General features: G+C 49.7%; 1 protein-coding gene across 1 annotated transcript; it reads right to left on the bottom strand.

The window, feature by feature from the left end:
* Positions 1-472: 472 nt before the first annotated feature.
* On the bottom strand, positions 473-15,551 carry LOC144486469 (zona pellucida sperm-binding protein 3-like). Its single transcript, XM_078204508.1, has 8 exons — positions 15,523-15,551; positions 1,935-2,050; positions 1,749-1,852; positions 1,480-1,657; positions 1,266-1,392; positions 1,124-1,185; positions 895-1,016; positions 473-609 (listed from the first exon to the last, which is right to left on the bottom strand). Exons 2-8 carry the CDS (start codon positions 2,048-2,050, stop codon positions 473-475), a joined length of 846 nt encoding a protein of 281 aa, XP_078060634.1. The 5' UTR covers positions 15,523-15,551.
* Between the last annotated feature and the right edge of the window lie 10,229 nt (positions 15,552-25,780).

Raw genomic sequence — 25,780 nt, 5'->3', positions numbered from 1 at the left:
TGCCGGCAGCTACACAATAGGACTCAGCCAGCTTGACCAGTAGAACATTCTCCCAGGTCAATTCCTCATCTCTGTTCACTCAGTGAAAGTGATGCAGAGTTAGGCAGCCAGGGAGGACAGCTGCTTTAGTGAACTGACCCTCTCCAGGGGGTGAACATCACCATGGGAGAGAAGGAGGCAGCCCCAGGAAACAGCCACAGCAGCCAGGCTCAGCCCCACAAGGACATCCCCAGACCTGATCACACCCCCTCCCCCACACTGGGCTCTGAAACAGACAGAAAACCAGCAGCAGCCCCATCAAATCCAGAGAGTTAGTGTTTCTCTCTCAACCGTCAGTAAACCAATCATTCAGCAGGCCCAGTTCTGGGCTGGGATTGGCTCACCCCAGCCATTAGTTCAATGAAGCCATCGAACTAACATGGAGGATGCATTGACCAATCAGCTCCCAGACACTGGAAACAAGCACAGGTCTTTATTGATCATTTGATGACTGGTTGAACAGAGTTTGTTTGTGTTTCCTGTACAGGAACAAGGTGATCAATGAAGCAGAGATCAGAGAGACAGCTGTCACAGTCAGGGTCACAATCAGGACCACCTCAGACTCCACACCTACAAAGCAATGAGAAACCAATGGTTACTGAAGCTAACACTGAGGGGGAAATGGAAACCAGCAGCCAGCCAACTCACCCCCTGGAGACCTCTCCTGTATCCTTCCCTCAGCCTCATTCAGGGAGGCTGTTGCCAGGTTGGTCCCATCAGTATCCAGAATGAGCAGGGGTCCAAGTGAGGCCTCAGCCTCCCACTTCAATCCAGCTTCACTCTCTGCAATATCAACCATTCCAGTTAGAGAGGGGAAAGGGGGAAGCTCCCACATCTAGAGGATCAATGTCCTACCAGCTTCAGCTACAAGATCTCTCCTTCCTCTGGATCCAAATCCCAAATCCCTTGTGGCCCCACATTTCCCCACATGGCAACAGGCACAAATGTCAAAGCTCGATTCCTCCAATGGGGCCCAGCTAAACAAGAGAAATCAGTCAACCAGGTTGTGCATCACTTCTCCACACAAACACATCCCTGAGGGAGAGAGGGGGAACTTACACATTCTGCAACTTCTGCAAAGTACAAGCTTTGTTCCTGGAATCTCTGATCCACTGGAACAACTTTCAGGTGACAGGTGATGAAAATCTGAGGGACACATTCAACACAAGTGGTTATTTAGTGACTCCCTCCCAACATGGAGACCCCAATGATCAGCTTCCTCTTACCAAGGAACGCTCATCTCCAAAGAAACGGAAGGCATCCAGGTCAAAGCGGAGCTTGTCCGGCTCCTGCTCGTCTCCTGGCAACACAAAGGTTGAAAAGGAGTCCTCAGCTTTGCTGTCCAGGAGGCAGCTGAAGAAAGATGGAAAAAAGGACATGAAGTGAATCCAGAGAAGCCATTGAGATGGGAGCAGCTGGAGAAAGCAGAGAGCTCCTTACCCATTGTAGTCAATGATGCTGTATCTCGGGCTGGAGTCCTTGTCTGGCCTCAATGTAGCTACACAGCGGTCAATGTAGAGCTTCAGGGCCATGTGGTTGCTCATTGAAACAGAGGCCTCAATGTGAATGAGCTCACCCAGGTAGTAGACAGTCGAAGTGCGCTCTGTAAGCCAGTCACCTGAAGGACGAGAGGACAAGGGTTGGAGACAGTGGGTGTAACTCCCAGTGAATGAGGACAGGAAATCACTCCCCATCCACCCATCACATACCATTCATTAGGCGCAGTGAGAATGACAGATGCCCTTCTCCAGACCTGGTGGAGCTGAATGGGATCCAGGTGGGCTTGATGGGGTTACTGCTCACATTGCCCTTCCTGGAAAGAGTGCAGGCATTTTAGGACAAGGTCAGAGGTCACTAGCAGCTGGAGATCTTGACAATCGAGTAAAGATTCTCACCTAAAATAATGACACTCAATGGGAACGATCGCTCCATTGGTTCTCACAATAACAGATCCATGATACTCTGGGCTGTGGCTCAGGTGGGTGCTGTAGATCAGGAAATCTCCAGTCATCTGAAAGACAGCAGCTCAAGGAATGAAGAACTGATCTGAAATGAGAATGTTCTACACTGGGGTTAACAATGAACTCATCCCATTAAAACAATTCTTCAGGGGGATTGACAGGGTCAGTGTGAAGAGGCTGCTTCCCCCAAGCTGGAGATTCTGTAAGCGGGGAGGTCATCTCAGGGCAGGGGGTCAGTCATTTAGGATTTATGTGATGAGGAATTTCTTCATTCAGCAGCTGATGAATCTTTGGAATTCTCTCCAGCCCCAGAGAGCTGGGAAATGGTCACTCACTGAGGATATTCAGGACAGAGGGATATATTTCTGGTCATTGAGGGAATCATGTTGTGAGGACAGGAACATGGAGGCTGTGGGAAGCTCAGTCCTGATCATAATGACTGGGGAACAGGCAGAAGGGCCTCATCTGGTTAGCAGTGTTGCTATGCAACCTCAGCCCTTGCTGCAAGGAGAGATCTTTAGCACAAGACCAGAATCAATTAACAGGGAAGTGATTCAATAAAAGCTTCAGTTAACAGGAAAAGGAGCCACAAGTTGTCAGTAATTTGGAGCCGGGAAACAGTTTGTAATCAGGGCCCCATTTATTCCAATGACTGGGAAAGTGGGAAGTGTGGAGTCCCTCTTTAGTCCAATCCATCTCAATTCCCATTACATTCAGACTCATCCCAAAATTGGATTAAACAGGACTGAAACCCAACCCTCAGTGGAGTTGATCTGAATGAGGGGAAATCAAACTGAAAATCCTCAAGAGGAAAAGCTTGGAGGAAGCAAAGAGAAGCTTCCAGACAATGGGGTTGGAGACTCAGACCAGTGAAAGTGAAGTACAATCCTGAATAGAAAGCTAGTTTGGGGTTTATAAAGCAGGAGACAGCTATCTCCTCAATATCAATGACATCTCACCCAGTGTTGGAGTGAAGAGTGGGGAACAACCTACAGCCCCAGCTCAGAGGCAGAGTTTGAGGATTCACATTACCTGCAATCTGCTGCCACACTCATGGAGTCCATAGTCAAAGAGGACAGTGTGGTTCTGAGAGTAGATCCTGGTTGGCCGACAACCTGCTGTCCCCAGGGTCAGATCAGCAGCTTTAACCAGGTGCCTGGTTCCAAATAAATCCAGCTGGACCCTGAGCAGCAGCTTGTCCTCTCCACACTGCACCCTCACACTCTGCACTGGAGACACACCTTGACCCTCAGAAATGGGAATCAAAGGGAGGCCCAGGAGGAGGGAATGTCTGAGGCCTAGGGGTGGCTTTGACTATTATCCATGGAAACCTGTGGCCTGGAAACTGTTGCCAAGTATCAGAGCAACAAACAGCTCCAACTAACACCAGCACTGGGAAGAAACTCCTCACTCCAAAATCCCCCATCATCCCAAACAACTGAACCATCCCTTCAGGCACCAAGCGACACCTTTTATACACACAGCCCACACTCAGCTGACAGCAATTATTCCAGAATCAATAACAACAATTGAACCAATTACCCAGCACCCACAACCCCACCCCCCCCCCCACCCCCTCCTCCCTCTTTCAGGCATTTCTTTTTTTTGTTTCGATACCAATCAAGTAGCTTTTTCGGCACCAATCAAGTAAACGAACTCAAATTAACTTAGGGACAAAGTAAAAGGGGCGGCTCCCCAAAAGGAAGGGGGGAACAGCCCGAACCAAAATCAAAGTCGAAAGGAAACTTAAAACGTCAAACCAAAAGGTGATTATCGGGGTCGATAATACACCCCAGCCCCTGCGGCGCCCAGCGGTCGCGGAAGGCGTCAACCGCGCCCGTGGACACCGCATGCTCCCTCTCCAGGGACACCTGGCCGCGAATGTAGCCGCGGTAGAGGGGCAGACAGTCGGGATGGACGGCCCCGTCGATCGCCCGCTGCCTGGACCTATTGATGGCGCGTCTCGCCAGGCCCAGGAGCAGGTTCACGAGGAGGTCGGCATCCCGACCCGCCCCTCTCCGCACCAGGTGCCCGTAGATCAGGAGCGTGGGACTGAAGTGCAAACAAAACATCAGTAAAAGGTGTTTGAGGAAACCAAAAAGGGTGTGCAGCCTAAAACACAGAACGTAGACATGGTCCACGGACTCCACGAGGCCACGGAAAGGGCAGTCTTGGGAGCCCGTGAACCAGTGAATCCTACGGTTGTGCGGAACTGCTGCATGCATCACCCTCCACCCCAGGTCCCCGACGTAATTGGGGGAGATCCCTCTGTAGAGGGACCTCCACTGGGGACCTCCGCCGCCCGGCGGCAACAAGTCCCACCAAGGTGTATCCGGGCGAAAGGCGAGGATGCGGTAGTGGAAGGTGTGCAGCAACAGCCCGTACAGGAAACACCTCCGCGCGGTAGAAAAAGGCACGGAGGACATTTCCGTGACGCGGCTCATGCTGTGGGGCACCTGACCCGGGAGGGGCGGCATAGGCTTTGGGCCAATGTGGAATTCCGTCCGAGCAGGGGAACGCTCAGGTGGGATCCCACCGCACATCTGCGCCACCTCGAGACCGCGTGTGCACTCGGGGCTGAGAACAACCGTCTTAAGGTGTTGGATGGCTTTGGCCGTGCGCCGGACGGCCACCTCCGCGCGCTCAGCCAGCACACGGGGGCTCATCCAGCCCGCTCCTCCGCCATCCAGCACGTCCCCAATCCTGGTCACCCCGGCGTCCACAGCCCCCCTCTCCGCCAGCCACCTGAAGTTATCCGGCTGCAGGAGCGGATTCCTGAGCAGCGGCTCTCGCATGAGAGGCGCTACTCTGACGAGGGAGAGCTGCGTCGCGAGGCGACCGTGTTCCAAACAGTGAGCCTCTTTTAGGGCCAAACAAATAAACCAACTCAAATTAACTCAGGGATAATGTAAAAGGGGCAGCTCCCCAAAAGGAGGGGGAACAGCCCGAACAAAATCAAAATACAAAGGAAACTTAAAACATCAAATCATACTGTGATTACTCGGATCGATAAAGCACCCCAACTCCTGCGGTGACCAATGGGTGCGGAAGGTGTCAACTGCGCTCGTGGACACCTGGCCGCGAACATAGCCGCGGTAGAGGGGCAGACAGTCAGGATGGACGGCCCCCTCGATCGCCCGCTGCCTGGACCTGTAAATGGCGCATTTCGCCAGGCCCAGGAGCAGGTTCACGAGGAGGTCGCCACCCTGACCCGCCCCTCTCCGCACCAGGTGCCCGGAGACCAGGAGCGTGGGACTGAAGTGCAAACAAAACATCAATAAAAGGTTCTTCAGGAAAACAAAATGGAAGTGCAACCTGAGACACAAAATGTCGACATGGTCCATGGACTGCACAAGGCCACAGAAGGGGCAGTCTTTGGAGCCCGTGAACCAGTGAATCCTACGGTTGTGCGGAACTGCTGCATGCATCACCCTCCACTCCAGGTCCCCCATGTAATTGGGGGAGATCCCTCCGTAGAGGGACCTGTACTGGGGACCTCCACCGCCCGGCGGCAACAAGGCCGCCAAGGTGTATCCGGGCGACAGGTGAGGATGCGATAGTGGAAGGTGTGCAGCAGCAGCCCGTACAGGAAACGCCTCGGTGACGTGGAAAAAGGCACGGAGGATATTTCCGTGACGCGGCTCATGCTGTGGGGCACCTGACCCGGGAGGGGGGGCATAGGCTTTGGGACGGTGTGGAATTCCGTCCGAACAGCGGAACGCTAGAATGCGAATCCCTACAGCCAACCAGATCTTAAAGATATAGACAATGTGGGTGGAGGGAGCATTAAGCACAGGTTAAAGAGATGTGTATTGTCTCCAGACAGGATAACCCGCAAGTCCAGGAGGCATGCTGTGGGGGTTACTGATAATGTGACATAATTCCAACAACCGGGACGTGAGGCTGATTACAATATGCAGAAGCTGCTCAGTATCTATTTAGCGAGCCCAGGACCCAATCACCCGGCTTTGCAAAGGTTTCCCACCCCGCCAGTGCAGGTCATAGAGTCATAGAGGTTTGCAGCATGGGAACAGGCCGTTCGGCCCAACTTGTCCATGCCGCCCTTTTTTTTTAAACCCCTAAGCTAGTCCCAATTGCCCGCATTTGGCCCAGATCCCTCTATACCCATTTTACCCATGTAGCTATCTAAATGCTTTTTAAAAAACAAAATTGTACCCGCCTCAACTACGACCTCTGGCAGCTTGTTCCAGACACTCACCGCCCTCTGTGTGAAAACATTGCCCCTCTGGACACTTTTTCATCTCTCCCCTCTCACTTTAAACCTATGCCCTCTAGTTTTAGACTCCCCTACCTTTCATAGAAATCATAGAAACCCTACAGTGCAGAAGGAGGCCATTCGGCCCATCGAGTCTGCACCGACCACAATCCCACCCAGGCCCTACCCCCACATATTTTACCCACTAACCCCCCTAACCTACGCATCCCAGGACTCTAAGGGGCAATTTTTTTTTTTTTTAACCTGGCCAATCAACCTAACCCGCACATCTTTGGACTGTGGGAGGAAACCGGAGCACCCGGAGGAAACCCACGCAGACACGAGGAGAATGTGCAAACTCCACACAGACAGTGTGGAAAAGATATTGACTATCTCGCTGATCTGTGCCTCTCATTATTTTATAGACCTCTATAAGATCACCCCCTCAGCCTCCTACGCTCCAGAGAAAAATGTTCCAGTCTGTCCAGCCTCTCCTTATCACCCAAACCATCAAGTCCTGGTAGCATCCTAGTAAATCTTTTCTGCACACCTTCTAGTTTAATAATATCCTTTCTATAATAGGGTGACCAGAACTGTACACAATGTTCCAAGTATGGCCTTACCAATGTCTTGTACAACTTCAACAAGACGTCCCAACTCCTGTATTCAATGTTCTGACTGATGGACAGTGGCAACCCATTGAAGTGACGCTTGGCACCAAGGATGGTGTCGGGTTGCCACTGTCCATCGGAATGATCTCTGAAAGCGGAAGGGCATGTTAGTAGGGTGGTGAAAAAGGCATATGGGACACTTGCCTTTATCATTTGATGATGTGGAGATGCCGGCGTTGGACTGGGGTAAACACTGTAAGAAGTCTCACAACACCAGGTTAAAGTCCAACAGGTTTATTTGGTAGCAAAACCTACTCGCTTTCGGAGCGCTGCCCCTTTGTCAGGTAAGTGGGAATTCTGTTCACAAACAGGGCATATACAGACACAAACTCAATTTACAAAATAATGGTTGGAATGTGAGTCTTTACAGGTAATCAAGTCTTAAAGGTACAGACAATGTGAGTGGAGAGAGCGTTAAACACAGGTTAAAGAGATAGAGTCATAGAGGTTTACAGCATGGAAACAGGCCCTTTGGCACAACTTGTCCATGCCGCCCAGTTGTTACTACTAAGCTAGTCCCAATGTGTATTGTCTCCAGACAGGACAGTTAGTGAGATTTTGCAAGCCAAGGCAAGTTGTGGGGGTTACAGATAATGTGACATGAACCCAAGATCCCGGTTGAGGCCGTCCTCAAGTGTGCGGAACTTGGCTCTCAGTTTCTGCTCAGTGACTCTGCGTTGTCGTGTGTCACGTCACAGCGAAAAACTGCACCGACCTCCTCAGTAAACAAACACGGGACACGGTGGACAGAGTATCCTTAGTCGTCCAGTACTTCCCCGGAGTGGAGAAGCTACGACATCTTCTCCGGAGCCTTCAACATGTCATTGATGAAGACGAACATCTCGCCAAGGCCACTTCTTGCTTTCAAACAATCGCACAACCTCAAACAGACCATTGTCCGCAGCAAACTACCCAGCCTTCAGGAGAACAGTGACCATGACACCACACAACCCTGCCACAGTAACCTCTGCAAGACGTGCCGGATCATCGACACGAATGCCATCATCTCACTTGAGAAAACGATCCACCAGGTACACGGTACCTACTCTTGCAACTCGGCCAACATTGTCTACCTGATACGCTGCAAGAAAGGATGTCCCAAGGCATGGTACATTGGGGAGACCATGCAGACGCTACGACAACGGATGAATGAACACCGCTCAACAATCCACCAGGCAAGACTGTTCGCTTCCTGTGGGGGAGCACTTCAGCAGTCACGGTCATTCAGCCTCTGATCTTCGGGAAAGCGGTCTCCTTCACGACACAGGACAACGCAGAGTCGCTGAGCAGAGACTGATAGCCAAGTTCCGCACACATGAGGACGGCCTCCACCGGGGAGCTGGGATGAATAATCGGACAAAACGTTTCTCTCTCTCTGCCACCATCCAATGATCCGCACCCCCATCCCAACCCCCTGAACCCCCCACCCACCCACCATCCATCCACCACACACCGCCCCCAATGTGCCAAGGATTCACCTTGGCACAACCCACCGGACATTGATCAGTGCCAAGGGTATGGGGCCGAGGGAGGTGGCGCATACGGAGAGGGCACATGGGGGTGGGGGGGGGCAGATAAATGGAGAGGTTCCGCTGCCACTCTGCATGGGGATCGCGAGCAGAGGGAGAGAAGGGCTGAACGGGGCTGGCCATCGGAGTGGGAAGGGGTCGTCCTGCTGGGGAGGTTCGGTGCTGCGGAGGAGGGATGCGATCGGAAGACCGGGCTGGGAGCGTGATAACAGGTAGTGTGGGGGGATCGAGACTGCAGAGGGTCGGGGGGAGGGGGGGAGATCGAAGTATTGAGGTGGCCAGGAGAGTGTGGTGGGCGGGAGAGGGTGGTGGGGTCTGGGTCATGGCCGGCCCAGACACATCCGGAAGGCCAGCGATTGAGTAGGTTGGGCCGGAGGGCTGGGTCCAGAAGGCCAGAAATCGGGTGGGTTGTGGGGGGTGGGGAGGGGGGGTCACATGGCCAGCAATTGCGGGTGGCGTTGCCGTGCTGGCCAGCGATCGGGAGGCCGGCAGTGCGGGCCTATTGCGCATGTGCCAATCTCGGCGCTGAATGATGGGAGCAGGCACAGTGTCCCGCTCAGTGCTACGCTGCCGGCCTCTCCAGCGGGAATAGGCCCCGTCCACTGATTTTCAGTGGGATTGGCGCTATGGCTCTTGGTGATGTACAGAGTGCGGGAGATTCATTTTGAAACTCCCCCTGAAAAAAGCAGCAGGATTTACTCCAGTTTTTACACAAATTCAGCTCTTAGAATCTGTTTGGGAGAATCCCACCCAGGGTGTGCGTGAAATTATAAAGTTACTTTTCAATCGCCAATACCGTGAAGTCAATCTTGATTCAAAAAGAAATGATTGCCCTCTATTCATTGGAGGAGTTGTCCATCTGGAGAACAAATGGCATCGACACAATGCAACAATCACCAATCCTCAATGTGGCTCAGTTATCACATGGATGGTTTTTAGCTGAGACCTCTGGGTCTATTCCATGGTATGTTACGACAAGGACATGCCGAGGTAGGCGGTGGCACAATGGTATCGTCACTAGATTTATAATCCAGAGACCCAGGTTCAAATCCCACCACGGCCGCTGGTGAAATTTGAATTCAATAAAAATCTGGAATTAAAAGTCTAACAATGACCATGAAATGATTGCCAATTGTTGGAAAAACCCATCTGGTTCACTAATGACCTTTAGGGAAGGAAATCTGCCATCCTTACCCGGTCTGGCCTACGTGAGACTCCAGACCCACAGGTGTGACAGACAGCATGGTTTTGTAAGAGGGAGGTCGTGCCTTACAAATTTGGTGGAGTTTTTTGAGGAAGTGACAAAAACGGTTGATGAAGGAAGGGCCGTGGATGTCGTCTATATGGATTTCAGTAAGGCATTTGACAAAGTCCCACATGGCAGGTTGGTTAAGAAGGTTAAGGCTCATGGGATACAAGGAGAAGTGGCTAGATGGGTGGCGAACTGGCTTGGCCATAGGAGACAGAGGGTAGTGGTCGAAGGGTCTTTTTCCGGCTGGAGGTCTGTGACCAGTGGTGTTCTGCAGGGCTCTGTACTAGGACCTCTGCTATTTGTGATATATATAAATGATTTGGAAGAAGGTGTAACTGGTGTAATAAGCAAGTTTGCGGATGACACGAAGATGGCTGGAATTGCGGATAGCGAAGAGCATTGTCGGGCAATACAGCAGGATATAGATAGGCTGGAAAATTGGGCGGAGAGGTGGCAGATGGAATTTAATCCGGATAAATGCGAAGTGATGCATTTTGGAAGAAATAATGTAGGGAGGAGTTATACAATAAATGGCAGAGTCATCAGGAGTATAGAAACACAGAGGGACCTAGGTGTGCAAGTCCACAAATCCTTGAAGGTGGCAACACAGGTGGAGAAGGTGGTGAAGAAGGCATATGGTATGCTTGCCTTTATAGGACGGGGTATAGAGTATAAAAGCTGGAGTCTGATGATGCAGCTGTATAGAACGCTGGTTAGGCCACATTTGGAGTACTGCGTCCAGTTCTGGTCGCCGCACTACCAGAAGGACGTGGAGGCATTGGAGAGAGTGCAGAGAAGGTTTACCAGGATGTTGCCTGGTATGGAGGGTCTTAGCTATGAGGAGAGATTGGGTAGACTGGGGTTGTTCTCCTTGGAAAGACGGAGAATGAGGGGAGATCTAATAGAGGTATACAAGATTATGAGGGGTATAGATAGGGTGAACAGTGGGAAGCTTTTTCCCAGGTCGGAGGTGACGATCACGAGGGGTCACGGGCTCAAGCTGAGAGGGGCGAAGTATAACTCAGACATCAGAGGGACGTTTTTTACACAGAGGGTGGTGGGGGCCTGGAATGCGCTGCCAAGTAGGGTGGTGGAGGCAGGCACGCTGACATCGTTTAAGACTTACCTGGATAGTCACATGAGCAGCCTGGGAATGGAGGGATACAAACGATTGGTCTCGTTGGACCAAGGAGCGGCACAGGCTTGGAGGGCCGAAGGGCCTGTTTCCTGTGCTGTACTGTTCTTTGTTCTTTGTTTGTTCTTTGTGTGTGGGTGACTCTCAAATGCCCTCTGAAATGGGGGGCAGTGAGGGATGGACAATAAACGCTGGGTCCAGCCGGCAACTCCCACATCCCATAAATGAATAAAAAATATAACAATATGGAAAGAACAAGCAGATTATTTGATCCAGGTGGAAAGTTGTTTGTTTATCTTATTTTGTTAACATGTTAAAGGTTGGAATGATTTATCCAGTTGTTTGCATGAAGTCAAATTGCTGCATATTTGTTGAAGCTAACAATGAAATAGCAATCGGTGGCGGGATGTTTTGCTCTGGACATGTTTTAATTTCTATTTGCTTCCCCAGCAACATTTCAAGATGAGAGTGATGGGATATTTCAGCACAGACTTCAATTCGTTACGGAATTTATTCTGAGTTGCTGCATAAATGCAGGTATTTGTGCAAGAACTCAAAAGCTGAAGCATGAAACCGATTTCTTGTAGGACATCCGAAATGCTAATTGATGCATTATCTTGCATCATGGCCATTCGCAAGCAAATAGAATTCACCAGAAACATCACCCAGAGCAAGATAAAATTTCCTGAGATGACAAAGAGTAAAATGATGGATTTTCTTCGCTTCTCGATTTCAGGATCACTGGGATTCTTCCCACTGCTGTGGAGCCGGAGTCTCCTCCGGGCCCCGCTCGACACCAGAATGTGTCTAACAGTCAGCGCATTGAGCAGCAGGATCAGCAAGAAAGGGACAAATGGAGTTAAAATATAATGTACTGTTTCTACTGCTCCCCATATCCTTGAAAGAAGAAAGCTGTCTAACACGTTAGAAAACCAAGGCGCGTTAAACAGTATATATTCACTGGTTAAAATCAAGTAGCAGAAAGTATTTTTCAATAAGAACAGCACCGTCACACTTCCCACAACTGGAGTCACCGTTCTCTCTGTGCAATATTTTACTTTCAGCTTCTGGCTACAGATTGCCACAAATCGATCAAAGGTAAAAGCAACTGTGTACCAGACTGACCAGTCAGTTATTGCATAAAGCAGGACGCCATGTATATTACACAATTTAATGTTCTATACAAAAAGGAAGTGTGCGGCGTAAGCAATGGGAATCTGTCTGAGTATCACATCAACTATAATAACCAGTAGATCTGCCGCTGCCATGGACACCAGGTATCGAGCGACACATTTAGAGAGACCACATCGTCCTTGAGATAGGATCACAATCGTCACTAAGTTCACTGTAAGGGAGTTTGCAAAAGAAAAAGCAGCAGTATTCAATGAGAGTTCAGTCTGAAATTAGAATTTTCATTAGTCCATATATTTAGAGTGTTTTCTTTGAGAGAGTTTCTCCTGTTGGAGACAGGCTTTGCAAAAGCAGTAATGGACTGTGAAATGAAGAACTGAACAGGATCAAACTGTCTTTAATCGTTACAGAATCTAAGTTTTTAAAGTTAAATTGTATTTATTAGTGTCACAAATACACTTGTATTTACACTGCAATGAAGTTACTGTGAAAATCCCCTAGTCGCCATAGTTTGGCACCTGTTCGGGTACACTGAGGGAGAATTTAGCACGGCCAATGCACCCTAACCAGCACGTCTTTCAGAATCTGCTGCAAACCTTGAGAAATGTGATTCCTGAGATGGGGGATTGCTGCTCCATCTTGTAGAAAATAACAAGCTATTGTTTGTGAAAGCAACAATCACCCAAACTTGGAAAGAACTGAAAGCTGTGCAGAATTGGGCTTTAACTGTAATAGATATCAGGCTGCGGTTGCCTGGGAGGGAGATATGGGGCGTGGATATTCGTGTGATCACTGCTCACCGATTGTTAGAAGAAAGTGCACAAATGTGGAAACAATACGGGTTCACAGTCCAATTCAGCGCTGGGGCATCAAACTTTCCCAACCACACTCCATTGAGACAGAGCTTGTCCAGGGAACAGCTTTGCCGAGGCGGATTGTTCAGAGGAGATTAAAGTTAGCATTATTAGAACATAGAACATGGAACATTACAGCGCACTACAGGCCCTTCGGCCCTCAATGTTGCACCGACCTGTGAAACCAATCTAAAGCCCATCTAACCTACACTATTCCAATATCAACCTTATGTTTATCCAATGACCCTTTAAATGCCCTTAATATTGACGAGTCCACGACTGTTGCAGGCAGGGCATTCCATGCTCTTACTACTCTCTGAGTAAAGAGCCTACCTCTGACATCTGTCCCATATCTATCACCCCTCAATTTAAAGCTATGTCCCCTCGTGCTGGCCATCACCATCTGAGGAAAAATGCTCTCACTGTCCACCCTATCTAATCCTCTGATCATCTTGTATGCCTCTATTAAGTCACTTCTTAACCTTCTTCTCTCTAACGGAAACAACCTCAAGTCACTCAGCCTTTCCTCAGAAGACCTTCCCACCATACCAGGCAACCTCCTGGTAAATCTCCTCTGCACCCTTTCCAATGCTTCCACATCCTTCCTATAATGCAGCAACCAGAACTGTACGCAATACTCCAAGTGCGGCCGCACCAGAGTTTTGTACAGCTGCAACATGACCTCATGGCTCTGAAACTCAATCCCTCTACCAATAAAAGCTAACACACCGTACGCCTTCTTAACAACCCTATCAACCTGGGTGCCAACTTTCAGGGATCTATGCACATGGACACCGAGATCTCTCTGCTCATCCACACTGCCAAGTGTCTTACCATTAGCCCAGTACTCTGTATTCTTGTTACTCCTTCCAAATTGAATCACCTCACGCTTTTCCGCATTAAGTTCCATTTGCCACCTCTCAGCCCAGCTCTGCAGCTTATCTATGTCCCTCTGTAACCTGCAACATCCTTCCGCACTGTCCGCAACTCCACCGACTTTAGTGTCATCCGCTATTTACTAACCCATCCTTCTACGCCCTTATCCAGGTCATTTACAAAAATGACAAACAGTAGTGGCCCCAAAACAGATCCTTGCGGTACACCACTAGTAACTGAACTCCAGGATGAACATTTCCCATCAACCACCACCCTCTGTCTTCTTACAGCTAGCCAATTCCTGATCCAAACCGCAAAATCACCCTCAATCCCATGCCTCTGTATTTTCTGCAATAGCCTACCATGGGGAACCTTATCAAACACTTTACTGAAATCCATATACACCACATCAACTGCTTTACCCTCATCCACCTCTTTGGTCACCTTCTCAAAGAAGGTTTGTGAGGCACGACCTACCCTTCACAAAACCGTGCTGACTATCCCGAATCAAATTGTTCCTTTCTAGATGAGTATAAATCCTATCTCTTATAATCCTGTCCAAAACTTTGCCCACAACAGAAGTGAGGCTCACTGATCTATAATTACCAGGGTTGTCTCTACTTATTGGAAGAAGAACATGGAAACCTCCACATGAGGCAACATCCGTGGACAACTTATCCAATTGCTCTGTGAAAAATGACAGAGTATTTTGCTACACTTTTCCACTAACTCAGTAAGGTGAAACATGTGCTACTTCTCGATGCAGTGCCCTGTGTGATGATGCATGCACAATTCCAGACCCATTTTCCAGCACTTCCTGCATCGTGTTGTGTGCAATGGTGTTTGCAGCGTTCCTCTAAATGCTTCTTAAATGTTGTGAAGGGGAGAAGGAGGGGGCTGGCTAAGATGCTCTGTCAGAGAGTCGGTGCAAACTCGATGGTCTCCTTCTGCACTGTCGGGATTCTATGTTCAACTCTTTGTCTGCGTATTTATCACCATTCTGTCACATTGCTGCTCTACATCTGAAAATGTGTGCAGAATAAAGAATTAGAAATGCAAAAAAAGTCTTGAAAACATATCTGAGTTAATAGCAACATGCAGTTTTACATCAGGCATTGTGTCCAAATGATGTGTTAAACTATCAAAGCTTGCTGTGTTCTGGTAAAGCAGGCATCAGAATTTTATTCCGTGTCCTGACTTGGGAATATATTGCCGTTCCTTCATGGTTGCCGGGTAAAAATCCGTGGAGTCTGGGATTGCTTGGGTTCCTATATCACAAAGTACAGCAGCAGAAGTGCCTCTACTGCACCGTCCCAAGAGCAAGAACGATTGGACAATAAATGCTGAACACACAGACGCCCACGCCAACTCAGTAACAGAAAGAGACATCTGGCAAAGTGAGGAGGTGATTGTGTAACAAACAGAATTAGGCAGATGTGTTCCAGTGTGACACCTGGAGACGGATACATGGAACACACTGAGCATGGCAAATTGCGATTTAACTCACAAAATCTCTCTCAATCCAACACGTTTACCATAACTGCTGGTTGTCTGGAAGAGCGCACATAACTGTTGGAGATTAAGTGATCAATGATTATTACTTTTACACAGCATTCGTTATTTTATTGAGGGTTTATCTAATATCAGCTGAGTCTGTGAGCATCTGGATTAAAATGCGGCCCAGCAGGAACTTTTCCAATAAGTTCATACTTCATGTTTCTTCACCATCAACAGCACTAATTCAGCATGTGTTACTTACCAGGACCAGCAATGAGCTGAGAGAGTGAAAGGAATCTGGATGTACAGAGGAGAAATGCCACAGTGAAACATGATGCATGGAGTTAACAGCGACACTTACAGGGAACGCCAAGAGCAGCGATGATGGGATAATATATCTTCTGCACTTCCCAGACTGTGAATAGCACACGGATGGTTATTGAGAATTCCCGAAGCATGTTTCGACTTTGGCAGCAGAGAGTGAACCAGTCAGCACTCGAGGCGAGTGAGGCAGTGTGGGAGAGCGTTGAAAGAAGCCTCACATTTATGTGGGAGTGGAATCCACAGGGAGGAGTTTCTCTGGGGATTAAAATTACTGACAATGAATAAACAAACACAATGCTTTCAATATTTCACATCTAACATGCTGAGATTTTCAAAAATGCAGCTCAGCAGACACTGCCTGGACAGAAAGGGAAAGCATTCAACAAATCAAACAGACAATTATTGGGAGGATCTCTCAGTGTGCAAGTTGAGTAGGAATTTCAGATAGATTTATTGAATCATAGAATCCCTACAGTGCAGAATCAGACCATTCGGCCCATCCAGCCTGCTCCAACAACAATCCCACCCAGATCCTATCTCTGTAACCCCAGGTATCAACCATGCTTGTCCCCCTGACACTGAGAGGTAATTTAGCATGGCCAATGCACCTTACCCCCAAATCTTTGCAGTGTGGGAGGAACCTGGAGACCCGGGGAAAACCCACACAGACACGGGGAGATTTCACATTTCTACACAGTCAGTCACCAAGGCCGGAATCGAACCTGGGTCTCTGTCGCTGGGAGTCGGCAGTGCTAACCACTGTGCCACCGTGCCGCCCGGCATTCATTGCCAACAGTACGTACCATTGAGGTATAAATCCTGAATTCCTCAATTTGAGAAGCGGGGCAGGGAGGGAAAGCAGAATTCTTATCCATAATTCTGATGTTAGCTGTGGAAATGCTGAAAGCCGGGGTCAGGGGTCATGGACATGAAGTGAGAGCAGCTTCTCTGAGAGAGTCTGGCTCATTTCTGAAACATGAGAGGACCATTAGATTTCCTTAAAGCCAGGCCACTGTTTGAATGTTTGGACATGTGAATGCACACACGCTACTCATCAGCTTTCATCACCGTTCTCTGGAAGTGGGGAGATTGAATGGCCACATGAGTGTCGGCACGGTGGCACAGTGGTTAGCACTGCGGCCTTACAGTGCCAGGGACTCGGGTTCAATTCCAGCCTTGGGTCACTGTCTGTGTGGAGTTTGCACATTCTCCCCGTGACTGCATGGGTTTCCTCCCACAGCCCAAAGATATGCAGGTTAGGTGGATTGGCCATGGTAAATTTCCCCTTAGTGTCAGGGGGACTAGCTCGGGTAAATGCATGGGGTTATGGGGATAGGGCCTGTGAGGGATTGTGGTTGTTGCAGGCTTGATGGGCCAAATGGTCTCCTTCTGCACTGTAGGATTCTGTGATTCTCTCTTGTTACTCCTAATTTACATCGATATGTTTAGTGTCACATCAGCAAGAGATGGCTCCTCTATCTAAAATCACATCAGTCTACATTGCTGTGGTGTCCATCTCTCTCTCTCTCTCTGTGTCAGTGTGTCCCTATGCTTTTTAAATGTACAATTTTCCATATTTTGATAAATATCAATTGTTTTTTGCTAATCCTGAGGATTGATGCAATATGATAATAGTTGTGATTCACTGTTCATTCTGGGTTCTAATGGATATTTTGGGGCAATTGTCTGACAGTGAGGAGGTTTCTGAAGTGAAGTTTCACACACTAAATCACTTCTCACTTGTTTGCATTTTAATTATTTCTGCCAGGTGTCCGTCCAGTCCACCAAGTTGCCGATGTCCTGCTGAAATTCTACAATATACGCCACAGGTCACAATGCTTCCGAGTTTGGTCAATTCCGCAACATTTGAGATTTTGCCATGCACACCGAAGCGTGGGTGTGTTTGGTTTAATTTTGTCATGGAACGTGGGTGTTGTTAACTCGGCCAAGATTTATTATCGTTGTAAAGGTGACAGTGAGCTGCGTTCTGGAACCACTGTAGTCCATGTGCTGTTAGTGCGCCCATTGTGCTGTTAAGGTGGGTGTTCCACATTGTCACCCAGCAACAGCGGAGGAACGGGATATCTTTCCCAGTCAGGATGGTGAGTGGTTTGCGTTGGGAGGCGGGGGCGGGGGGTGGAGGGGGGACGGGGGTGGGGGCAGGGGGCAGGGCATGGGGGTGGGGTGCAGGGCGGGGCGGGCAGCAGGCAAGGGGCAGTGGGGGCCAGCCAGCAGGCGGGCAGACAGCGGGGGGGTGGAAATATCCAGGTGGTGGGGGTTCCGAGCACCTGCTGCCCTTTCCCCTCTCGATGATCGTGGTCCAGTGGTCCTGTGTTGGAAGGTGCTGTCTGAGGGAGTGCAGGAGTACATCTTGTCGATGGTACACACTGCTACCACTGTGTGTGGGTGGTGGAGGGAGTGGATGTTTGTGGATGGGGTGCCAATCAAGCGGATTGCTTTGTCCTGAAATCTGGCGAATATCTTGAGTGTTGTCGGAGCTGCGCTCATCCAGGAACGTGTAGAGCTTCCTATCACACTCCTGACTTGTGCTTTCCAGATGATGGTCAAACTTTTGTGAGTCAGGAAGTGAGTTACTATCTGCAGCATTCCTAGCCTCGGACCTGCTCTTGTAGCCACAGCATTTATATGGCTAATCCAGTTCAGTTTCTGCTCCATTTTAATCCAGCATTAGGCTGTTCAGTGATGGCTATGCCATTGAAAGTCAAGGGGCGCTGGTTAGATTCTCTCTGGCCAGGCATGGCTATGGTTTGTTTGGTGCCAATGCTAATTACCTTTTGTCATTAATTGGAGCAGAAGGAGTTTGTGTATTGACACCGAACACAGGAATCCTCTAAAATTAACTCAACTCCAACCCTGGAAAACAGCCTTTCATTCCGGCTCCCTCTTAGTTGGGAGTTTGCCAGTTTGGTATCAATATTGTTCCTCTCCCGGTTGGTGCAGGAGTTTTAATGTTGCTCCGTCTCAGTGATGCAGGATTTTATTTACTCCCTTTTGGGAAACCACGTTAACTCTATTCCTCTCAGCAATACTTTCTGTTACAGCATCAACAACTGCAGCAAGTCAGTCCAGCGCGTTCTTCTCTTATCAGCTGGATTCATTTAATAAACATGCATTTGCACAAGTGAAGATTCATGTTACTCCATCAGAACATGAACAATAGTAGCAGGAGGAGGCCATTCAGCCCCTCGATTCTGCTCCCCCGGCAACAGGACCAATCCAGATCTGATGTTGCACCAACTCCACTTTCAATCATCTCCACACGAACCTGGTGTGGTGAACCATCGTTGGTTCCCACTAGATAGTACTGAGCCAGGGTCTGGCCAGTACTACAAGTATGTATATATGTTGCTGTTAGGGTTAGGGATGGGTTGTTCTACTTGTTGCTGTTGGGGTTAGGGTTGGGCTGTTACACCTTGTATTATAGTTATTGTGGTACATCCCAGTCGGGCTCCGCCTCCTGGGAGAGGTATAATGGTCTCTGCTCTGTCTGGGACGCCTCAGTCTGGGATCGTGTATATAATTAGTAGCTTCGTTGTTACAGCAAATAAAAGCCTTTATTTCCTGAGCATCTCAAGCCTCGTGTGTGATAACGCGCATCAATTTTATTTGCTGTAAATAAACTCTCGTCGGAAAAAAAAAAAACGATATAGAGAGTATGGAGCAGATACTGAAGCCTGAACACGTGCGGTGGGCGCCTCTAACACCTTCAACCACTGGTTGAAATGTTTTGAGGACTACCTGGCAGCCTCCGCAGCGGTCACCACAGATGATGACAGACTCCGGGTCCTCCATGCGAGGATAAGCGACACTGTCTACCTCGCGATCTGTGCGGCCACCGACTACACAAAGGCCCTCGAGCTTCTTAAGAAGCGTTATATTAAACCGCCCAACGAAATACACGCTCGTTACCTCTTAGCCACTCGACGACAGCAGTCCGGCGAAACGACGGAGGAATACGCGAACGAGCTCCTACAGCTAGCCAGGGGCTGTAACTGCAAAGCAGTGTCGGCAGACCAGAATATGAACGACCTCGCTCGAGATGCGTTTGTGGCGGGAGTCGGATCATCTTATATCCGACTCAAACTACTGGAGAAAGGTAATCTTGACCTCACCCTGGCAATAGAACTAGCGGATATGTTGGAGACGGCCTCCAAAAGCCAAGTATTGTATCCTGAAGACCACGTGGAGACAACGTGGCAGGAGCAGTCGCTGATCCCTCCTTGTCCCTCTGGTTGGAAATGCTGCGTGATGGCGTGCTCACACTCAGGCCAGACGACGGCAGCAGCTCCGGGCAGCCCGCGGTGTTACTTCTGAGGGGGAGCGAAGCATACTCGGCAACGGTGTCCCGCTAAAGCTGTGTTGTGCTCCGCCTGCGGTAAGAAGGGGCACTATTCGAAAGTGTGCCGATCTAAATCTGCTTCTCGGAACAGCAGTGCGGCCTGCGATTCCTCGGAGCCCGGTTCTTTGTCGTCGGCATTGTCGAGGGTTTCGTCCACGTGCGAGGCCAGGATGACGCCATTACGGTCGACGGAGTCGGAGAGGTGTGACCACCAGGGGTCACTGAGTTTGGCGCCATCACCCACGTGCCACCTATGGGAATGGCCATGTTGGTCGGCACCGACCGCGAACGACCAGCAGGGGTCATCCTCGTCAATCTCAGCCGCCTGCAGCGGCGCTCCTGAACCAACGGTGGCGTCGATCATCCTGGACCAGGCCAAGCCTCATAGACTTGACAAGTCTATGATGGACATTCAGGTAAATGACCACTTGATTTATTGTCTGTTTGACAGCAGGAGCACTGAGAGTTTTATCCACCCAGACGCTGTGAAGCGGTGTGGACTCCGGATTCAACCTGTCAAACAGACAATTTCTATGGCATCAAGGTCCCGGTCTGTCACCGTGCTAGGGAGTTGCATGGTAACTTTAACGGTGCAAGGCACAGTTTACGAGCGTTTCAAGCTCCTGGTGTTGCCGCACCTTTGCGTGCCAATACTTCTCGGACTAAACTTCATGGTCCACTTGAGGAGTGTAACCCTACAGTACGGTGGGCCACTCCCTTCGCTTTCAGTGGGAGAACACCAGCCTCCAAATTGCCCAACACAAATTGCCCAGCGCGAGAGGCCTGTAGCCTCTCGACGCTGAAGATTACCACACCCTCCCTGTTCCAGAATCTTATGCCAGGCTGCAAGCCCATTGCGACTAAGAGTAGGCATTACAGCGCTGAGGATCAGATCTTCATTCGATCTGAAGTTCAGCGGCTTCTCACGGAAAGGATCATACAACCTAGCGCTAGTCCGTGGAGAGCGCAGGTCATGGTGGTCAAGAGTGGGAACAAACCCCGGATGGTCATTGACTATAGTCAGACCATTAATAGATACACGCAGCTGGATGCGTATCCCCTCCCGCGCATATCTGACATGGTCAATTAGATTGCACAGTACCGGGTGTTCTCCACCATAGACCTCAAGTCTGCCTACCACCAACTCCCCATTCACCCAGAGGACCGACAATACACGGCTTTTGAGGCGGATGGTCGCTTGTATCATTTTCTCAGGGTTCCCTTTGGTGTCACCAATGGGGTCTCGGTCTTCCAGCGTGCTATGGACCGAATGGTGGACCAGAACGGGCTGCGGGCTACCTTCCCGTACCTGGATAACGTCACCATCTGCGGCCATGACCAGCAGGACCACGACACAAATCTCCTGAATTTCCTACGCACTGCATCTCGCCTGAACCTGACCTACAACAGGGAGAAGTGGGTGTTTCGTACGCGCCGTTTAGCCATCCTCGGATACGTGGTGGAAAACGGGGTCATTGGCCCTGATCCAGACCGTATGCGTCCCCTATTTGAACTTCCCCTGCCCACTAGTGCAAAAGCACTGAGAAGATGCTTAGGCTTCTTCTCTTATTATGCACAGTGGGTTCCCAATTACGCGGACAAAGCCCGTCCGCTCATTAAGTCCACTTCTTTTCCCCTAACACCAGAGGCCCGATTTGCCTTTGATAAACTAAAAGCCGACATCGTGAAAGCTACGATGCATGCTGTTGATGAGTCCATCCCCTTTCAGGTGGAGAGCGATGCATCTGATTTCGCCCTGGCCGCCACACTTAACCAGGTGGGCAGGCCCGTCGCCTTTTTTTCCCGCACCCTCCAAGGCCCCGAAATTAGGCATTCAGCGGTGGAAAAGGAGGCCTAGGCCATTGTGGAGGCCGTCAGGCACTGGCGCCATTACTTGGCGGGAAAACGGTTCACCCTGATCACGGACCAGCGGTCCGTGGCGTTCATGTTTAATAACACGCTGAGGGGCAAGATCAAGAACGACAAGATCTTGCGGTGGAGAATTGAACTCTCCACCTATAACTATGACATCATGTATCGTCCAGGGAAACTCAATGAGCACTCGGATGCCCTCTCGCGTGGAACATGCGCCAGTATACAGGAGGACCGTTTACAGGCTCTCCATAATGACCTATGCCATCCTGGGGTCACTCGGCTCTACCACTTTATAAAAGCCCACAATCTGCCCTACTCGGTGGAGGATGTCAGGTCCATAACAAGAAGCTGTCGGCTTTGCGCTGAATGCAAACCGCACTTTTACCGACCTGACCGGGCACAATTAGTCAAGGCCACTCGTCCCTTCGAAAGACCGAGTGTCGATTTTAAGGGCCCCCTTCCCTCAACAGATCGGAATGTGTACTTCCTCAACATCATTGATGAGTACTCGAGATTCCCTTTTGTTATTCCCTGCTCTGATACATCCGCTGCCACGGTTATCAAGGCATTCCGTGATCTTTTTACCCTGTTCGGGTACCCCAGCTACATTCACAGCGACAGGGGCTCGTCGTTCATGAGCGATGACTTGAGGCACTACCTGCTCTCATACGGGATTGCCTCTAGTAGAACCACGAGCTACAACCCTAGGGGTAATGGACAGGTGGAACGTGAGAATGCTACAGTCTGGAAGGCTGTCTTACTGGCGTTGAAGTCAAAAAGCCTTCCAGTCTCCTGTTGGCAAGAGGTGCTCCCTGATGCGCTCCATTCCATACGCTCACTCCTGTGTACGGCAACCAACGCTACTCCCCATGAGAGGCTGTTTTCATTCCCTCAGAAGTCTTCCTCTGGGACCTCATTACCGTCTTGGTTGACGTACTCAGGACCTGTCCTCCTGCGGCGACATGTAAGGGCCCGCAAGTCCGACCCGTTGGTCGAACAGGTCCATCTCCTCCACGCCAACCCTCAATATGCCTATGTGGCATCCCCTGACGGGCGAGAGGACACGGTCTCGATCCGAGACCTGGCGCCAGCAGGGGACGTAGAAACCCCTGTCGCTCCCATACCCCCTGTTACAAACCCCATAACTCTTGTTTCCCCTCCGGACACGGTGCGGGCAGCATCGGGACCATTACTTAACCCTTTTACTCCCATGTACAGCTTGCCTGAGTCCAGAGGATGGTCGCCACTTCAGGGCGTGTCGGAACTCCATGGATTACCATCACCTCAGGGTCAACCGGCCCGTGAGTCTTTGGAGGAACAGTTGGACATCGCCTTGGGGAGAACGCCACCGCGAGTGCCTACTCCGGTGTCACCGCCGGTATTGAGGAGGTCACAACGATGGTGCGGTCCCCCTGACCGTCTGAACTTATAGACTGATGACAAATTATTCTGTTTTTTTTGTACCCCGCCGGCCTTTGTCTTCAAAGGAGGGGTGAATGTGGTGAACCATCGTTGGTTCCCACTAGATAGTACTGAGCCAGGGTCTGGCCAGTACTACAAGTATGTATATATGTTGCTGTTGGGGTTAGGGATGGGTTGTTCTACTTGTTGCTGTTGGGGTTAGGGTTGGGCTGTTACACCTTGTATTATAGTTATTGTGGTACATCCCAGTCGGGCTCCGCCTCCTGGGAGAGGTATAAAGATCTCTGCTCTGTCTGGGACCCCTCAGTCTGGGATCGTGTATATAATTAGTAGCGTCGTTGTTACAGCAAATAAAAGTCTTTATTTCCTGAGCATCTCAAGCCTCGTGTGTGATAACGCGCATCACCTGGGCTCCCTGTCCATTCACAAAGCTTCTCACAGCCTTCAGCCTGTGAACTCCCACAGCCTCTCCCGGGTGGGTGGGGAGAGATTTCCAAACTTTACCCAAACTCTGGGGGAAGGAGTCGGTCACCACCTCTGTCTGTGTCACAAATTATCACTTCTAGAATCTTCCACACCACTGAATAGAACCCGAATGGTCTGTAGCTAAGGGCTTGTCGGTTTTTGAAACAGGCCTGTATATTAGCAAACCTATCGCAGTCCTTCCCCTTTGTCCCCTCACTCCCCTCCCTCCGCCTCTGCGCTTGTTTCCCATCTGTTACATCTCTGACTTTTCCAGCTCGGATCAAAGATCATCCAGCTGGAAGATTCTTTGTTTCTCACTCCACAGACCCGACCAGACCTGGTTCCTTTCAATGAGTAATTCCTGTTCAGAAAAAGGCCCTTTGGCCCATCACATCTGTGCCAGTCAAAGTCAAGACACCTAACTACTCCAATCCCATTTCCCAGCACTTGGCCCATTGCCTTGGCACCATAAGGGCACATCGAAATACTTCTCAAATGTTATGAGGGTCTCTGCCTCCACCACCCTTTCAGGCAGTGAGTTCCAGACTCCCAGCACCCTCTGGGTCAAACAGTTTTCCCTCACATCCCCTCTAAACCCCCTGCCCCTTCCCTTCAATCTCTGCCCCCTGCTCATTGATCCCTCCACCAAGGGGAAAGCTTTCTTCCTGTCTGCTCTCTCTGCCTCTCATCATTTTACATTAGTTTCAACCTGATCGTGGATAAGGATAGATCTGGTCCTCGGGTTGAAGTTCTGAACTGGAAAAAGACCAAATTTGATGAAATGAGAAGGGATCTGGGAAGTGTGGATTGGCACAGGCTGTTCTCTGGTAAGGATGTTAATTGAAAGTGGGAGGCCTTCAAAGGAGAAATTTTTGAGAGTGCAGAGTTTGTATGTTCCTGTCAGGATTAAAGGCAAAGTAAATAGGAATAAGGAACCTTGGTTCTCGAGGGAGATTGTAACACTGATTAAGAGGAAGAGAGAGTTGTATGAAATGTACAGGCAGCAAGGAACAGATCAGATGCTCGAGGAGTATAAAAAGTGCAAGAAGCTACTTAAGAGGGAAATCAGGAGGGCTAAAAGAAGACATGAGGTTGCTTTGGCAGACAGAGTGAAGGAAAATCCAAAGAGCTTCTATAGGTATGTTAGGAGCAAAAGGATAGTGAGGGATAAAATTGGTCCTCTTGAAGACCAGAGTGGTAGACTGTGTATGGAACCAAAAGAGATGGGGAGATACTAAATGGTTTTTTTGCATCCGTATTTACTGAGGAAACGGGCATGGAGTCTACGGAAATAGGGCAAACTGGTAGGGAGGCCATGGAACCTTTACAGATTAAAGGGGAGGAGGTGCTCGCTGTCTTGAGGCAAATCAGATTGGATAAATCCCCAGGACCGGACAGGTTATTCCCACGGACCTTGAGGGAAGCTAGTGTTGAACTTGCAGGGGCCCTGGCAGACATATTTAAAATGTCAGTATTCACGGGGGAGGTGCCAGATGATTGGAGGGTGGCTCATGTTGTCCCGTTGTTTAAAAAAGGTTCCAAAAGAACTCCGGGAAATTATAGGCCAGTAAGTTTGACGTCGGTGGTTGGCAAGTTATTGGAAGGTGTGATAAGGGATAGGATCTACAAATATTTGGAGAGACAGGGACTTATTAGGGAGAGTCAACATGGCTTTGTGCGTGGTAGGTCATGTTTGACCAATCTATGAGAGTTTTTCGAGGAGGTTACCAGGAAAGTGGATGAAGGGAAGGCGGTGGATGTTGTCTACCTGGATTTCAGCAAGGCCTTTGACAAGGTCCCTCATGGGATGTTAGTTAGGAAGGTTCAGTCGCTAGGTATACATGGGGAGGTAGTAAATTGGATAAGACACTGGCTCAATGGAAGAACTGATGTGGAGATGCCGGCGTTGGACTGGGGTAAACACAGTAAGATGTTTAACAACACCAGGTTAAAGTCCAACAGGTTTATTTGGTAGCAAAAGCCACACAAGCTTTCGGAGCTGCAAGCCCCTTCTTGGACGGGTTCATGGATGAGAGGGGTGTGGAGGGATATGGTCCAAGTGCAGGTCAGTGGGACTAGGCATAAAATGGTTCGGCACAGACAAGAAGGGCCAAAAGGCCTGTTTCTGAGCTGTAATTTTCTATGGTTCTATCTCAATCATGTCCGAGTATTT

The sequence above is a fragment of the Mustelus asterias genome, unplaced genomic scaffold, assembly GCF_964213995.1.
Source record: "Mustelus asterias unplaced genomic scaffold, sMusAst1.hap1.1 HAP1_SCAFFOLD_356, whole genome shotgun sequence".
In the NCBI taxonomy this organism is placed as follows: domain Eukaryota; kingdom Metazoa; phylum Chordata; class Chondrichthyes; order Carcharhiniformes; family Triakidae; genus Mustelus; species Mustelus asterias.
Note: the sequence above shows the minus strand (reverse complement) of the source record. Positions and strands in the feature narration are given on the sequence as shown.

What these genes read in the sequence shown, in the direction of transcription:
- LOC144486469 (XM_078204508.1), bottom strand. Translation starts at nt 2,050, where the DNA reads ATGACTGGAGATTTCCTGATCTACAGCACCCACCTGAGCCACAGCCCA. An exon ending in CTCACTGCGCCTAATGAATG is followed by an intron (nt 1,658 to 1,748) that starts GTATGTGATGGG and finishes CTCGTCCTTCAG; the next exon opens with GTGACTGGCTTACAGAGCGC. An exon ending in AGATCTTGTAGCTGAAGCTG is followed by an intron (nt 610 to 894) that starts GTAGGACATTGA and finishes ATTGCTTTGTAG; the next exon opens with GTGTGGAGTCTGAGGTGGTC.